The following is an 18,025-nucleotide window of genomic DNA, read 5'->3' on the forward strand; positions in this document are numbered from 1 at the left end:
TTTCCTTTTCTCTTCTGCAAGACTTAATGGTTTTTACAGTCCTTTTGTATTCTGTTGGATACTGATATTTTATTGTTTTTTTTAATCTGTTAAGAGTTCAGTATTTCATTGTTTTCTTGTGCCTATTTAAAAATATTTACTCAGTTTTTGTAACTTGCCACATTAAGATAGATTTATTTCCATTTTGTCTTTTGTATGCTTGAGATGTTTATCTATCTTTTGTCAGATCGCCCATTATCTGCAGTCATGAACTTGATTCCTCTCATGTGCTCAAGTGCTTATGTATTTATAGAAGAGGACCATTGCTAGTGTATGGTAGTAGATAATATTAATACAGAACCTTTTATGCAACTTTTGGATAATTGTAGTTACTTGAATATGTTTCAAAACTTTGATATTGGACTATTACATAGTACACTTCATTTTTTTTTTGAAGAAATCACACAGCAGTTGATACAGACTCGTTCACAGCGTGTCCGAGCCTCTATGTTTCCAGAGACATTGGAAGAAGGCATTGAAATTCCATCCACACAATTTGATCCAGAGGCACCAACTGCTGTTCAGAGATTAGCTGAGCCTTCTCAAATGTTGAAACATGCCATTGTAAACCTAATAAACTATCAGGTAGTTTTGATGTACTGAAATGCACTACTTGTAATGAATTGTATACATGTGTATTTGAAAATCATTATTTTGATTATCAACTACATTTAGTTTTAACTTTTGTTGAACTTTGTAAGAAATTACTGTTCAATGTTACTCTGTTCTTTTCTTCTCTCTCTATATATGTGTGATTGATTAACTATTATACAATTCATGTTTTTTTTTATAAATAAAATTTCTTGTCATGTAAAGATATATGGAATTATTTTTTGAACAACAATTAATAATAAATGAGAAAAATGAGTTAGAAAAATCATAACTTGATGAATATACAGAAATCGTAGGATAATGAATAGTGCAACATATATCAGTAACAGCTTAAGATAATTATAATTTGTGGCTTAGTATTATGAAGGGTATTATTTTGTATATAGAATTTCCTGCTGACCACATACTTCTGACATTCTTACCAGAAATTTTGTAAATAATTAAAGGGAAATGTGCTTTTAGTGACCTTCAAGTTGTATTTTCAACAATTAGAATAGAAAACAAGTAATTTCTTTATTTTTCAATTGCTTAATGAAAATATTGTATTATGTGTAAATTTACTTATCTGCATAAATACTTTTAATGGTTCTAGCAGTTGCCCTATCTTTCAGTAAGTTATAAACATTTTTATTTTCATGTGTATATATTAATATCAAAAATCAAAATTTTTCTTCCATAGTATTTTAACACTACTTATAGTTTTAATTAATTTCAGGTAATTCTTTGTTGTCATAATACTGTTTATTCGATCTAGAAAAGTTTTGAAAACTATATTATTTACAATAGTTGAAGGTCCTTGCATGAATAGTGTTACTGTCTTTCAGGATGATGCTGATCTTGCCACCAGAGCAGTGCCTGAGCTGATTAAGTTATTGAATGATGAGGATCAGGTAGTTGTTAGTCAGGCTGCAGTGATGGTTCATCAGTTATCCAAGAAAGAAGCTTCTCGACATGCTATCATGAATTCTCCACAGATTGTGGCTGCATTAGTCAGAGCTATGTCATCTTCTAGTGATGTTGAAACCACACGGTCAGCAGCAGCAGCCCTTCATAACATCTCAAACCATCGTCAGGGTCTTTTGGCAATTTTCAAATCTGGTGGTATTCCAACTCTAGTGAAACTGTTGAGGTTAATTTCTTTTCTGCATTTTTGTAATCTTCACTATTTGTAAAAAAAAAAAAAATATAAATGATTTGAATTCAGATAATCTTTTATCCATTTACATTTTTTGTGCAAATGCTGCAAAATAAATGACATTAAATTCCCTAATGGGCTTCTGTTCATAACCTTTGACACAGATTTTATACCCCCCCCTTATGCATCAATTAACATTAAATATGCAATAAATATACTTATACTTTTTATTAATGAAATAGAAAAATTTCTTAAGGCTTGTTAATTTAGAGAGACAAGAATTGTTGATCTAGGAAATAGAATTTGGTATACTGTCAATTTTCTGAGGCACTTTGAAAATTGGAAACATCATTTAAAAGTCTTAAAAACCAAAGAGTGTTCAGGTCAATTAAGTGTATGTACACTAACAATTATATGTTAATTGACCTTTAAAATATAATTCTAAATCTGTTTTTAAAAACGTTATGTTCAAAAATATTGTAGGACTGGTACTTCTCCCAAGGTACCTTACTTCCTCTCACATACACAGCTATTCTTGTTCAGTGCATGCAACAAGCCTTTCACTCCCACGCATCCCTTGATTCACATGGCTTAATTGATTCTTGCATGCAAATTACCATGCGACAAACCTTCACCAATAGGAGTACCACATACCCATGTGACTCCCTCTATGCTATTCTACCTAACTATGGCCAGGTGGTTAGGGAGCTCGACTTGCAATCTGCGGGTTCGAATCTCCGTCCCACCAAACATGCTCGCCCTTTCAGCCATGGGAGCATTATAATGTGATGGTCAATCCCACTATTCGTTGGTAAAAGAGTAGCCCAAGAGTTGGCAGTGGGTGGTAATGACTAGCTGCCTTCCCTCTATCTTACACTGCTAAATTAGGGACGGCTAGCGCAGATAGCCCTCGTGTAGCTTTGCGCGAAATTCAAAACAAACGAACCACTTTGAGTTTGGCAGTACTCTTGTTCTGATGTTTAATTTGTTCATTTTTAAAGTGTTTTTTTGGAAAGATAAGGTGTTATACTGTTATGGTTTTTGAATATTTTTACTGTTAATATTAGTATCTGTAGTTATTTGGGTTCAATAACATAAGTTTAGTTAGATTGGTCAATACTCATAGTCAAGTTCAGGTTTGAAATTAGAGCTTAGTTGTATCCTTTGTCCTATAATGTTAGATTAAGCTTAATGTGGGTCTTTGTTATTTTAGGATTACCTGTAATTTATCTTACTGGTATATTGTAAATTAGGTTAACTATATTGTTTATTCTTCAAAACATCACATCTCATGCATATGTTATTGTCATTACACACTTACTTAATTTTATAATATAATGTCTATTTAATTTTTTTATTATTTATCTTTTATACTTTTTCATATTAACTTTGTTTGTTTGGACACTTGGAGCCAGGGTCCACACATACGTCTTCTCCCAATTTTGTATGTATTATTGTTAGGTTTGGGTTTTAAGTTAGAGCTTACTGACATACTTTGTTCTGCACAGTTCGATTAGGCTTAACAAGTGTTTGTTACTTTCGGTTTAGCTGTAGTTCATCTTATTAGTAAATCGATAATTAGGTTAAATATCTTGTTTTCTTCAACACATAACATTTTGTACATATGTTTATTTCACTACACACTTACTTAAATTTACATTATATTGACTATTTCATTTGCAAAATTCTTTATAATTTATACTTCTTACACTTAATTTAGTTTGTGAGGACCCCTGGGTGCCGAGGTCCACCCTACCTTCTCTCCATATTGCTTGTCTTCCTCCTACAACTGTCAAACCTGCTTAGGACAATCTAGATTTTGCCAGTTTTTGTTTATGGCTTGCCTTCCCAGGTCTCTACTGCCCCCCCCCCCATACAGATGACAGAAATTCTAAGTACATAGAATCAAGAAGAAAATCTGCCTGATGGTAAGCTAAGGTAAATTGAACCAAAGCCTGTGGTGGGCAAGATGAAAGTACCCTCTCCTGCTCATCATGAAACAAAATGTCTAGAGTAGGAGAGGGAAATTATACTGTGAAACATGTCTACAAGAAAGACTGAGGTATGTCTAGCAGATTCCATAGTCTCTGTTAATCTTATCTATTTATCCCCCATTTAGTTTTCCATCTTTGTCTTACCCTATCGACTCTCCTATAGGAATTGTCTACTTCACACCTCCTTTCTTAGGCGTTCCACCTATATTGAGGGGATTTTTGTGGGATACTTCTTCCTCCTTTCCTCCATGTTGGGGTGTATGCCATTGTCAGTTCTTTCCCTCCACACGTAGCTTCTTTGCTTTTGGAATCTTCTGGGGTGGGACTATGTCTTGTACCATTTGTTTACCATCCACTTCTGATAGAGACTTACAGTCAGCTCTTTTTCTCCACCGATCTGTTTTCTGGGGCTACTCTTGTGCATTTAGCATCATGTGGGGTTACCTGTGATGCTATATTCTATTGTTTTTGGTTGCTCTTTTATTGCATTCTGAGTCATTGCTATCTTTATTCATGTTCCATGTCCAGCACCTTCCCATCCTTTACCTGTCCTACCTATGGGTTTTTCCATTCGTTGTGTATGCTCAATTCTGATTGGAGTTCTGGATTGATTGGTCCTGCCTCTTTTACTTCTCAGTTCTTCCCTGTTTTAATATGTAGTCTTTGTTCACAATTGGATGGGCAATTTCTGCAGGACTGAGAATGCCCTTGGTACACTTTAGTATCTTTAATTTCTTGGGACACTATCTTAGGTTTTTTCACCATGAGATTTGGTACCAGTATTATGCCTTAACCTATGGACTTCTTTTGGTTCCATATATTTTTTTTTTGTCAGATGGTCTGTGTTTTACCTGACTTCTGCATTTTGGGGGATTTTACCACTGCATGGATGTCAACTGTCAGCATCCATAACATGGTAACTCAGCTAGTTTAAGAATTTGCCAGACAAGAAGAGTCACTGTTAACTGCATAAACTCGAAGTGATAATTGGGTAGAATAGCATATAGGGAGTCACACAGGTATGTGGCACTACTATTGGTGGAGGTTTGTTGCATGATAATTTGCATGCAAGAATCTGTTAAACCATGTGAATCATGGGATGAATGGGAGTGAAAGGCTTGTGGCATGCAAAAAAAATTTGTGCAAATAGAGGACAGCACTGAATGAGAATAGCTATGTACATGAGTGGAAGTAAGCACCTGTCAGAAATACATTTTCAGTGTAGGAAAATTATAACTTTAGTATTATATATAATGCTAACTTAATTTATCAATAAAAATTCAAAAAACATCAAACTTCATTTGGATTGAATACCTAGATGTCTGAATTATTAACATTCCACTTCCAGTTTGTTTTTTTTTTGCTGGCTCCTAAGTTTAATTCTCTAAAGCATATTTCAACATTCTCAGTCAGATATTTCTTTTTTTATGTTTCTATGAATTCAGTTTGTTCAACTGCAAATTTTTTGGTTAAACTAACCTTTATAGGTCTTTAGAACTTTCTATAGTTCTCAGCTTTGAAAAAGGATACAAACTAAAGCTAATAGCTTTGAAGTAGGGGAGTTCTAAGTTTTAATGCTTTATAAACAAGAGAAAAATAATGCCATGTGCAAGTTAGTTGTACTTTTGAAAATGTTGAGGTTGAGTATAGTTGCAAGTAATTAAGCAACCTCTAAATAAAGTTTTCAAATACTTATTAATTCATTAGAGGCCTGGGATTATCTTATAACTTATGATGTTTGAAAGCTGTGGGAATTTATTCTATGACAGATATAGGTGAGGATATTAAGGTTTTAGCAGGTATGGTGTGCTCAGGCCTGTGATGGCAAGTTATTAGGATGGCACAATTTTTTTTAAATTGGTGTTTATAGTATTCAAATAACACACAAATAGTAACTTGTTATTTGTTGAAAACACACTATAATTAATGATAGAGCACAACATGAACCTGATAATAGGAAACATTTATTAAACATTGTGGAATCATCAAACTTCAATCATCAGTAATCTCGAGGTATAAATAATATTTGTAATTACAGCAGAAATATGATATTCATAAGAATAAAACAGTTTGAATATACAAATTATAACACGATTAGTGATGACGAAAGTTTGGTGATTCCAAAATGTTTAAAAAATGCTTCCTATTATCACATTCGTGTTGTGCTTTATCATTGAGTTATGTTTTCCAAAAAATGAGTCAATTAACACTATAATTATTAGATATAAACTGATTTCAGCCATAAATGCTGCTATTCTTTGTCAGTCATATCATGTTTTATGATTTACAGTGGGGAGTATATTGTTCATTCAGCAAAATGAAGTATCAAAAGAAGTGTACTGATGACTATCAAACAAATTTAAATTCAGTGGTTATATAAAATTGAACTTTATGATAAACAATGAAAAAAAATATAGAAAACATAAAGTAAAAGGAATGTTTTTCATAAAATTTTAGAAATTTCACAACCTAAAAAATGATAAAAATTTTAAATCAAAATTCATGAATTTTTTTAAACAAAACTAGACATTGTTTTGTAAGGTTTAGCAAAGAGTTTAGAAAGACTGAAAATAAAGTTCATATAATACTGTAGAACAACAATTTTTGTCTTCTGGATCATCAGTTAATGACTTAAAAAGCTATTAAAATTATGGACTTTTAGTTTATTGTTTTCAAATATTTTTATATAACTGATAACTTTTATGGAGTCTTGCTTGTGTAGTGCTAACATTTTTCTATTATAAAAACAACTGAAAACATTTTATGTATTTCCATTATACTATTTTTTGTATGTTTTTTAGTTCACCAGTGGAGGCTGTCCTATTTTATGCTGTTACAACTCTACACAATTTACTTCTTCATCAAGAAGGATCCAAAATGGCAGTTCGTTTAGCTGGAGGCCTCCAAAAGTTTGTAATGCTGCTCCAACGTAACAATGTCAAACTTCTTGCATTAGTCACTGACTGTCTTCAGATACTTGCATATGGAAATCAAGAAAGCAAGGTAAAAAGTATTTAGATGTTTCAAATTTTTTTTGTTTCAAGCACCATTAAGTTTATTGTTGTGAAATAATATTTTCAAAGTAGCCAAGAGAAATGCTTTATTTATTACTATTGAAAAATGATAATGTATATAAAGCAAGGATAGTTGTTAATTAATTGGTTAAATATATCTAAAACTTAATCTGGACTCAAAATTGTGATCAGACAGGATTTGAAACTGTGACACTTCTTGTCTGGCAGATTCTTAAACTATCTGAGTTACCATGTTATGGATGCTAAATGTCATGTTTTTGTTATTGCCATTTTGGTAAGAAGCTCCAAATTAAGTATTTCGCTATTCAGTGATGATGGAAATTAATTTTAATTTGGTTGAAATATTAACCTTATATGCAAAGTCATGGGTTCCATTTCCACCCAGTATCAGTTTTCACATTTTCAGATTAACTCTCTCCACACGGGCACAGTAAATTTGACTGACCATGTGATCTTTTTGTAGTTCTATAAAGTCTTTATAAATTTAATACTACTAACTTTTGATATAGTGTGTATATCTTGATGAAATTTGGCAGTCTTTTAGTAAACGTTATAAGTTTTTCACATACAAAAAATCATGTTTTTTAGTGAAATATTTTTATTAGTCTGAAAAATGATTTGTTCACAAATATATTGAGTATTTGTTTTGAATAATCCGTGTGCAAGTTGATTTTCTTGTTAAGATTAAAAATACTGTTGTTCTTCCCGAAAACCCAAAATTTCATTTGTGTATCTCTAAAACTTCCTAAATATTTTTCAAATTTTTGTTTTCAGTAAAACTTTATATTTTATCTGTTATTTTCTCCACCCTAACTCTATCAAGGTTGGTCAATTTGACTGACCTTGTAACCCTCCCAAAAAAGTCAAAATAAATCTAAATTACTCTCCTTTTCTTTCTAGAATGAATTTTTAACCCTTTCTTGACTAGAGGGTGTCATAGATATCTCCTGGTTTTTTCGTTCTAACAGTGAACTACGTAACTATATTACATGAAACTTTGAAAAATTTTCTAAATAGTGTAGTTTGTGCTTGAAAAAATTGTGTAACTTGATTTAGTATTTCTATAATTTGTTTAGGTTATGAGATTTCCAAAATCATATTGTGAAAAATTTGCTGAAAAACAGACAATATAAATGCTTTGTTCATTATTGATCAGGAAGTACCATTTTATGTATTCTCACAGTTTCAACACATTTGATATTCAATTATGTATTTCTTTTGATATTTTATTTTGCCAGCTGAAGTAGTCACCACTTCTGGCCATAAATTTTGCAAAACATGGACAAAATTGACAAAGATTTATCAGTGATCTAGGAACTTATTTTCCAGCATGGAATCATTGTTATCTTTGTCAGGCATTGTATCATGATTTTTGCCAACAATATTCTTAGTCACAGTAAATTCATATCTAATAAGTATAGTTTTTTTTCAAAAAATACTACTTCTGAGGTGATACAAATCTCTTCACACATAAAGCTGTCTTTCCAGTGCATCTGTTTTAGAGATTTGCATGCTGCTAGCTCTTAGGCAACTCTCACCTAAACTCACAAGATTTCTTGTGAGTTGCACTACTTCATAATGATGTTATTATGCAGTAGAAGCTCTCCACCAATAGGAGGGTTACACAAACTCCATGCATACTAGTTATCTCTGTGCTTTTGTACTCGTAACCTTGATTCTATTCCTCGGCACTGAACACTTCAGATGTGTTTTTTCTTTATCAATTTAACAAGATTTGTGACATTGAGGGAACTTAATTTCCTTCTTTTTTCTTCAAACTATGAACGAGAGTTCATGTACTATCTTCTACTACTTGTGTGAGTGACTAATTTCCTCACACAGGTTTTGAAATAATGATGGCTTAAGGGGCACGTTCCCTGGGGATGGCATGGCAGCCATTTTGGATAGGATAATGGGTTCCCTATGCTGCCAGGTACTTCAGCTTCAGTCCCTTTGTCAGGCATTTCTTCCCCTCATTTGTGAGGTAAATGAGGAGGATGAATTTGATTGTTCCTTCACCTGTTTAGGCTTTGGAAACTTCTCTCTCTGTTGAAGAGAACCTTAAACTACAGCCATGATTTATCAGGTATGCACCATTGTTTTTCTTTTCCCTGTGTTATATCCTTCTGCTTATTCCCTATTTCTTAATCTTGGAACACTTTTGTTTCTGTAACATTAAGCCTCTCCCTTCCCATCTATCTGATTCTTATTTCCTTAATATTCATCATTTTTGCATCCCCTCTTAAGATTCTCCCATTTGTGATTGCCCTTGCCTTTTGGAGGTGGGATGGACTTCTGACATTGGTTTTGCCCTCTAGTACCTATTACTCTCTACTTTCCCTGATTCTTTTTACCACACTTCTTTACCTCTTTTCTCTACACTTTGCATCTGAGGCACTCCACCATGCCTCGGAGCATTTTGTGTGTGCTTATCATTCCCATCACTTCTTCACTGTGGCTGGTCCCCTTCTGCCTTTCCTGCTCGTTACTGGAGAATGTTGTGTAGAATTAGGGTTATAGGTACTTTCCTATCCCAAGTTCAACTTTTTTCTTCCATTCTTCGAGCCTAGCCCTTTTCTTTGCCCTGAATCATGAGCTGAGATGCCCATCGTCAATCCTTGCTTTCATAAGTTGTTTCCACATTGTTCCTGACCCTATCCTTCACTATTGTACCTCTTTTTCATCCTTAGTTCCCTGTCTTTTTTTATTCCCAACTCCATCTTCTACCTAGTATTAGTCCCACTGAGCTTGTTGGTGACGTTTCTGTTATGTCGGGTCCTGTGGATACCCACTGTCAGGGTTTGAACTCCTGTGGTCACACTTTTCCATTCATTCAGGGGTTTTATACGTTTTACCCACACACTTTCTCTCCACTTCCATTACCCTCCTCCTTTCAGCTCTCTATTTCCTTTTTTTCATCCACTCCCATCTATGTCTAAAGTATCTTTGAGGCTGTGTTTGCCACAACTTCCTTACTCCCAATCAACATCTTATTCCTCGAGGGAGTTTTTACAACTCATTTTCAGCTGGGATCAGCCTTCTCTTATCTGGTTGTGTACATTGGACCTTGCTGTCATTGGGATTCATGCCTGTCCTACTCATTCTGCTTGTGAAGTTTCATATTTGGTAACCATGGCTTAATAGAGACTGCTTATCCCTATGGGTCACATGTATATGCACTTCCTCAGTTGATCCTTTTTGTCTTCACCATTTTCCATGCTTGTTACTGCAAGGTGTTTCCTCCTTGTTCTTTCCACCTTTTTCAGATCCTTCCTTATCCATATACACACTTGGCCTGTTCCCGTGCCTAACTGGGACTTCATTGTCATTCTGCATACTCTTATGCATACCCTTTTACCCTTTCCATCATCTATATGTTTTTCTTTCTCCTCTCCTGTCTTTCCTCCCTTGGTCTTCAACTGCTTGGGGAGGAGACCTCTACCCTTCTCCTCTATCCCTTCCATTTCACTATTCTATGCTCGTTAAGGCCAGGAGAGACTTTTCTGCCTTGTTTTCATTGTTCGATGCTCTTTAGCTTGTACCTCTCACTTTTGTGGTTTCTGTCTACCGCTCTTCATTCGATGGGATTCCTCTTCCTCTAGGGACAAATCTCCTTCTGCCTTTATTAGTACAGTCCACCACATTCTTTGTTTGGTGTCCTCCACTTTAGAGTTTGTTGTTTGCAGAGGGTCTGCATTTTGTCAAATCAGATTTGTCATCTCTCTCATTCTTTTGTAGCTGGTTTACTACCACTGCTGGACAAGATCATTCATGCTGGCATATAAGCTACCTTGCATAACTTCTTGCCCATTGCCTTCGCAATCTGTGGGTCTTGTCTCCAGGGGGTCACTGCCTGCCTCCATTCACTGTCCTACAATATACCTACTTTTTTAAACTGGTGAGTACATTCCCTTTTGGTTTATAGCATTTGCTTCCAGGATCCTGCCTATTTCCCAAAATTTTGCATCGAGTCAGGTTAATGGAAAGCACTCATACCATCTGCCCTCACTCCATATATATACTTACTGTTGAGATGGGGTGTTCTACAAGACCACTTGAGATGTTCTCTGGGTGTATTCTGATATCTGTATAGTCTCTGATCCAGACTGTGCCTATTCCATGGACTATCATGGAAAAATTCAGCACCAAGGGGTGCTCTGCCTGCTTCCCTGGCTCACATTAGCTGGCCTTTCAAAAGAGGTTTACGCAGTTACTCATTGCACTGTCTTTATTAAAGACCTTTCCAGCAGGTGTTCAATGAGGATCTGGGCATTTTCTCCGGGTCTCCCCACAACAAATTCCTCTCCCTTTTTCTTCGAGTGGAACAAGGGAAACCCTTTACCATTTACCAGATCTTAGCCACTGTAGTGGTGGAACATGGAGAACCCTCACTGATTGGGACTTAGTAGCTGGGGGCTGAACAAATGGTGCCAATTTAGTAGGAAGTGGGGTGGTGGTGATACTGTCAGTGTAGTGCAGTCACCCCTGTCATAATTATGCTCCTAGTATGCCAGAGTCTCCCATTCTATTCCCACCTGGATGTTGGTTCCTGAATGGTCTGGTCTTGGATCAGTGTAGGACCAGCCATCAAATATCCTCACACATGTGGTTGCTGGGGATTCTCCTCTTACTATGCACTGGACAAAAAATTTCGAACCCTGCCTGGTTTTGGACCAGAGTTGACCCACCATGCTTGAATTCCCTCTTCCTACTATTACTTGGATTTTTGGTTCTCGGTTGGTCTGGTGTTGGTTGTGTACTGGGTCTGCACATATGCCCTGACTGGGTTGTCGGAACAGAAGTTGCTTTTCCCCTCTGCTTCCTGGTTATGAGGTGAAAATGGTTGGGACCCTCCTCCTACTGTGAACTGGAAGACACATACCCAATGTTGCCTGTTTTTGGACTGGAGTTGACCCACCAAATACCTACAATCATCTTCTTTTCAGTTGAGTTGATGCGAGCTACACATATTGGCTCTCCAACCACTTGTGTGTAAGTACTCATATGGCCAGGTTCTTATTATGCCCATACCCACAACACATGGGGCTTGTTTGCTTCTTCATCCCTTCTAATCAGAGGAAAAAGTGTACTGTGGAAGAGATGAGATGTGGGCTCCCACAAGTGTGTCGCAATGGAGCCCCTGCCATCAGGTGTTACACTCTACGGGTTTTCTTCAGGGAGCTGATCTAGATAACTTTTGCATCAGTCCCTCCACCATATCAATGTAGGGATTCCAGCTTTCTTTGTGAAGAGGTGTGTATCATATCAGAAGTTAACATTTTCCTTGCCTGAAAATGTATTTCCGATATATACCTCTTCACACACTTCCCACCCTTCCTCCTCACTTCTGGTGCAACTTAGTATTCCTTGCCTCATCATAAAATGAAGATCATGAGTGCAAAAGCATAGATGGAGCTAGTGTGCAGGGAGGTTGTGTCGCTCTCCTGTTGGTGGAGGAATTTTGCTGCATAATAACGTCATTTATTGTGAGTTTAGATGAGAGATGCCTAAAGGCTAGTGGCATTCAAATATCTAAACACAAGAAGATAGTTTTATGTGTTAAGAGGTGAGTATCTATCGAAAATACATTTTCAGATAAGGAAAATGTTAATGTTCTTTTATTTATATGTATTGTTGAAATGTGGTAAAGTTAACAATAACATTCAACACAAAAGGTTTTGTATTATTTGAATAGTTTGCTATAAGTTACTTTATTCATGAAGCTTAACTAAATGTACAGGATCTCTTAACACAGAGGGGTATTCCTGTAACTTTCAAATATATTTTAACAGAAAAATATTATTAGGAAAGAAAAGAACAACAACAGAAACTATAAAAAATTTCCAGCATTACTAAAAGATAAGTGATGGTTCACTTTACCATGCTCACTAGATCTAAGCCTAATTTCCTATGAGGACATATACTTCTATGGTGAACAAATAGCATAGTTGGTAGTACTACAAATTCAAATAAAGGGTGGACTTATGGGTCATATTTCTACCCTCATTTAAAGACAGCACTCAGTGGTGAACATGCATCTATAAATTGAGCACATCCAGTTCATAACCCTAGATCTATTCTTGAGGGTCTTTTTGACCCCATAGATTTTTAAAATGCAGTTTTCTAAATTATTCATGTACCAAATTGGTTTTATGATTTTGTTGGTTACAGGGTACTTAATAGCATATGAGTCACAAAAATGAATTTAAACAAAAATACCATCGGTATTGTTAGTAATCCCACTAATTACTGCTAGATTCCATATGTATTTTACATAGAAAATGTGATTTATATAAATGTATTTTCAACAAAACTAAATATTGAACTATTACAATGGATATAAAGTAAAATATCATTATTTATTAAAGTAATTGTAATCTATAATGATTTATCATGCTGGATTCAGAATATGCATAATTACGAAGTAGTTATTCTGTAAAAACTTTGTTTAGGCTGGTTCTTTTATTATTTAAATTTTTAATTCATGTACTCTTCTATAGTTAATTATTCTAGCTAGTGGTGGACCAGCAGAACTCCTGCGTATTATGAGGTCCTATACATATGAGAAACTTCTGTGGACAACTTCTCGGATATTAAAAGTTCTCTCCGTGTGTTCCAGCACCAAACCAGCACTAGTGGAGGCAGGTGAGTGTCTTAAGAAAACATATATATATATAATAAGTCCACCATTGATAGAAACAGGCAAATGTTTTAAGAAAAAGGTGCCAAGAAATAGTTATACAACAGCTTTAATAATAAAACTCAAGTTAATTTCAGTGTAATATGTACTTTATTGGGTTCCAATGTATTTATCTGATGGTTCTATATTTAAATTTTTAAATATATTTAAAGAAAATAAAATGGTTATTTGATCGTGTGTTGTTGTAGGTGGTTTGCATGCTTTAGCCATACATCTTGGACATCAAAGCCAGCGTTTGGTTTTGAATTGTTTGTGGACTCTCCGGAACTTGTCTGATGCTGGAACAAAACAGGTATTTAAGAATAATCAAAACATTGTGTACTAAGTACTTATGTTTAGAGCTGGGTGATTAACTCAGTTAATTGATAAAAAATTATTACCTATGAGTGCATCAATTACATTGATTAATATCACGTAAAGTAATTGATTAACCCCATAATTACAGGCATCCCTGTACTGAGCATGTCACAAGATTTTGCTTTGTTACATTCAAAATTTAATTAAGTAATATTACTATCAATGTATACTAATGAAATTATCATTAAAATTTACATTATAGTTCAAAGTTTTATATTATCTAAGTTTTAATTCCTTTATTTCAAAAGAAACCTTAGAGAAAAATTCTTAAACTTTAGTTTGATGCACAACTTCAGTTAGTTACTTCAAAATGTTTAATGTTTGGACCTTGTAAGTTAAGAAGGACTTGAATACACTAAACCTTCCATATATAGAAAGAATCTAGGTTAAATGTTCTGTTTACACATTCTTCTTTCAAGTTCCTTCGGGGAAGTAGAGAGAAAATAGAAAAAATTTCTTGGAACTTTTGACAGATATCATGCCTACTCTCTACATATACAGTTGAAATTGTACTTAGTTGAGCTAGATGTTTGTAACCAATAGAAAGCCATATTTTGAAACACTATTTCCCAACAATTATTTTAAAATTGGTGCCAAGAATTCCATAGAGAACTTGTCAAACACTCTTTGCATTGTTGCTGCTTATGACCTTGCTAGCTCTTTAGCATTATTTCTCACCTATAAATATGTTAGACAATTAAACTTTATTTAGGTTTTAGTTTTGCATTTTAGTTAATTATATGTTAGTTATGTTTTAAAATGCATATTGGAAAGATTTAGTAACTTTTCAAAATATAAGCCAAACTGCCCCAGTTTATAAGGCTTAGTGGAGCAGACTAAATCTGTATCTGAATGTTCTGACAATGGCTAAAGTGTCACTGCAGAGGGCACCCCGAGAATGCATGTTGACATGTGTCTTAATAAGTAATAATACTAAAGGATAGGAAAGGCAAATAAAACATCAAAAATAAGCTTTTTGTTAAAAAGTAAAAAACTTACAATTAAGAATATGAACTAACAATATTTTCATAATAATTTGACAAAAAATTAAAAGATATGTAAATTTTTTTCTATTTTCAATTTTAAACATTTCACTGCACAATACATGAAATATTCAAATTCTGAGTGCAAATAACTTCAGTACAACAATAACAAATCTTTAATTAAAACAAACTCATTCTTTTTGTACAAAATTCTTCTCATCTTTAACAAACTCTTACCAGTTTTTATGAAAGTACGTTAAGAAAATTCAGAGTTATTGTAAGAATTGTTGAACTGTGTATCATTCTCCATATGAGCTATGCCCAAATGGATCTACTCGTAACCACCGAGTTAATGAAAATTATGATTAAGTTAATCAGTGTTATTAAAATAATCAACTACTGTTTCTGATTATTACTGTTTTCAATTATAGAAATTTCTAGCAATCAGAACATTGCCATTAAAATTTGTCATTATTATTTTGGATTAATTCAAGTTTGCTCAACTTAATCGATCAATTTCACAATTCATAAAAAGAACCAACTACTGAAAATTAATGTTTCTGATTTGTACTATTTTCAACTATTCCAGCAATCAAAATATTGCCATAATATTTGTTTGCTTTAAACACAAAGCTACTGAATGGCTATCTGTGATCTGCCCACCACATGTATTGAAACCTAGTTTTTGGTGTGGTGATTTTTTTTCTAGATTGGTGTTATATTTGTTTTTGAGTTAAAAGCAAAGCTGCTAAGGTTATCAACTATGTGCTTAATTTTTAACTGCTTACTCTAGGGATTTTATGTATAAATAGGCTGTGATTACAATATAGCCTTCATGACTTCTAGGGGAAAAAACTATTTTTGCAGAAACTGACCCTGGGAAAAAAATTCCAACCCTATAAGCATCATTTTCACCCATTATTCATGTGAACAAGTTCATAATTAAGCTGGCCACAAAATGTAAATATTATGAAAACCAACTTAAAGTTATATCAGGCAAAAAGTCCATATTATAATGATCTTGATAAATGATAGTTATATTTTTATTCAGTTTATTTATGTGACCTATACCAGTAATAGTTTCTTAAATTGTGAATCTCTAACAAGACTAACCAAGTGTTTAACCTAATTTGAAATATGCATATTTACACACTGTTAATAACATTAGTAGCACTTAGTTCATTATGTTTCACATAATACCATTGTTAAATAATGAGCTTCATCTTTCAAAGAAATAGCTTAACACTTCAGAAACCAGTACTGTACTCATGCTTTGACAAGGAAGTGCTTTATTGATGATTTCAAAATTCTTACAAATGGTAAAGTACTTTTCTTGCAAGTGGTTATAATTATATTGACATACCCTCTGAAAAGAGTTCAACTGTGATGTTTTTAAAACCAACCTTTTAACCCTCTCTGCATGGGCATCCTTTACTGCACATGTCTCAAGGTTTTTAGTGACTTAAGTTTGAAACTTAGTTAAACTAATTTTTGTTTATGTTATACCAATTAATACAGCATAAAATCATAGCTAATAATCCATATATTAATATAATAAAAGTTTTAAGTTCTTAGTTTTATAAGGCAATATTAAAAAATATCCTGAATTACCTCTTGTGTGAGAAATGTGACATTTTTTCTCTAGGCATCTCCTCTTCTGTAATTTATTCACCACCCTTATAATAAGTATGGAATTTAACATAAATTACTCACTATCAAACTGTAATTTCTCAGACAAAGCATAATTTTTATAGTCTTCAATCTTGTTTGGTTACAGAGCCATCAAATAGAAAATCAGACCCATCTTGCCACACCTACCTGTCATATCCTCTCTTTCAGGATGTGTTAATAGTTTTCTCTTACATTTAACACTATATTATTTATAACCAATAGAAAGCCAAGGTTTTCACCTATCAAAAGACATATTATATTGTATTGTTTTCTGAACAAAGAATTATCAGTTTCTCTTTAAGTACAAGCATCTTTCCCATGGGAACATATTGACCAGCTTGGATGAATTTGTAATGGCTCTTGTTGCATTGTTAGAAAGCCAGAAAAATAGTGATAGTTATTGGACATTGTCTGCTTTTTGCATGTTATTATTTTATGTTCTTTGGTGCATTATGTAATTAAATGAAAATTATTTAGTGCATTACTACCATTAGTATACAAAAGTACCATTAAGTGTCAATCAACAGAAAGAGAAAAGAAGACTCGGGTAAGTACTTTATTATTTGTTTTTCATGTGTATTCTTTATTTATTATTATAAAAGTAAGTAAAATGTAAAAATAGGGATCTTTTTCGGTCAGTTAAGGTTAAATTAGGTAAAATAAATAATAATATTTTCATGAAGCATGCATGAAAGCAGTTTGGAGTAGCTCATGGGTAATGTAATTTGATAGCGTACCATGAGCCCCATGTTCCCCAAGTGATTTACAACTTATAATGGTGCAAATAGTAGTTAGACACAGTTCAAATGACAATAAAAAATATAAAATTTAAGCATAAGTAGTTGTATACTGTTATGAGTTTAAAGTTACTTAAATGTAGTTTCATGTTACAATTTGAAGTCATTCTAGAAAGTAAAAAGGGAAATTTAAATGTATTTCGATTTTTTTATGGTGGTTACGAAGTTGGTCATATTGACCAACCTTGTATTGAGTTAGGGTAGAGAAAAATAACAGATAAAATATAAATTGTTACTGAAAACAAACATTTGAAATGTATTTAGGTGGTTTTAGAGATTACGCAAATGAAATATGAGATTTTTGGGATGAAGAATAGTATTTTTAATCATAACATGAAAATCACTTTGCACATGGTCTATTTATGAAACAGACTCAATATATATTCAAAAACAAATTTTTAGTAAAAATACTTCATTAAAAAAATCTCATTTTGTGTGTACAAATGACTTGTAATGTTCTCCAAAAGTCTACTATATTTTGTGAAGATACACATACTGCATTAAATGCTACAGTATAAATACTTAACGAATGCAAAGGATTAAAATGCACATGGTGTTATGCAGATGGTCCAAAACCTGAAAATAATATGTTGTGTTTGGAAAGTTTGGAAAATTGGGGGTTGTTTCATTTTAAAATAGTATTAGTTTATTAAAATCCATTGTGTACAGAAGTTTGTTTGAGAAATTGGGTTTTATCTTGTG

At 33.5% G+C, this 18,025-nt stretch overlaps 1 protein-coding gene across 4 annotated transcripts in view; it reads left to right on the forward strand.

The window, feature by feature from the left end:
- Positions 1–18,025, forward strand: part of LOC106461368 (catenin beta-like) — a 59,759-nt gene that overhangs the window by 15,825 nt on the left and 25,909 nt on the right. For all 4 annotated transcript variants that reach the window (XM_022388314.1, XM_022388313.1, XM_013921186.2 and 1 more), the window contains exons 4-8: positions 437–624; positions 1,476–1,780; positions 6,582–6,783; positions 13,316–13,460; positions 13,704–13,807. In XM_022388314.1, coding sequence (XP_022244022.1) covers positions 437–624; positions 1,476–1,780; positions 6,582–6,783; positions 13,316–13,460; positions 13,704–13,807 — 944 coding nt within the window. The remainder of the gene's footprint in view (positions 1–436; positions 625–1,475; positions 1,781–6,581; positions 6,784–13,315; positions 13,461–13,703; positions 13,808–18,025) is intronic.

This window comes from Limulus polyphemus, unplaced genomic scaffold, assembly GCF_000517525.1.
Source record: "Limulus polyphemus unplaced genomic scaffold, Limulus_polyphemus-2.1.2 Scaffold945, whole genome shotgun sequence".
NCBI classification, from domain to species: Eukaryota; Metazoa; Arthropoda; class Merostomata; order Xiphosura; family Limulidae; genus Limulus; species Limulus polyphemus.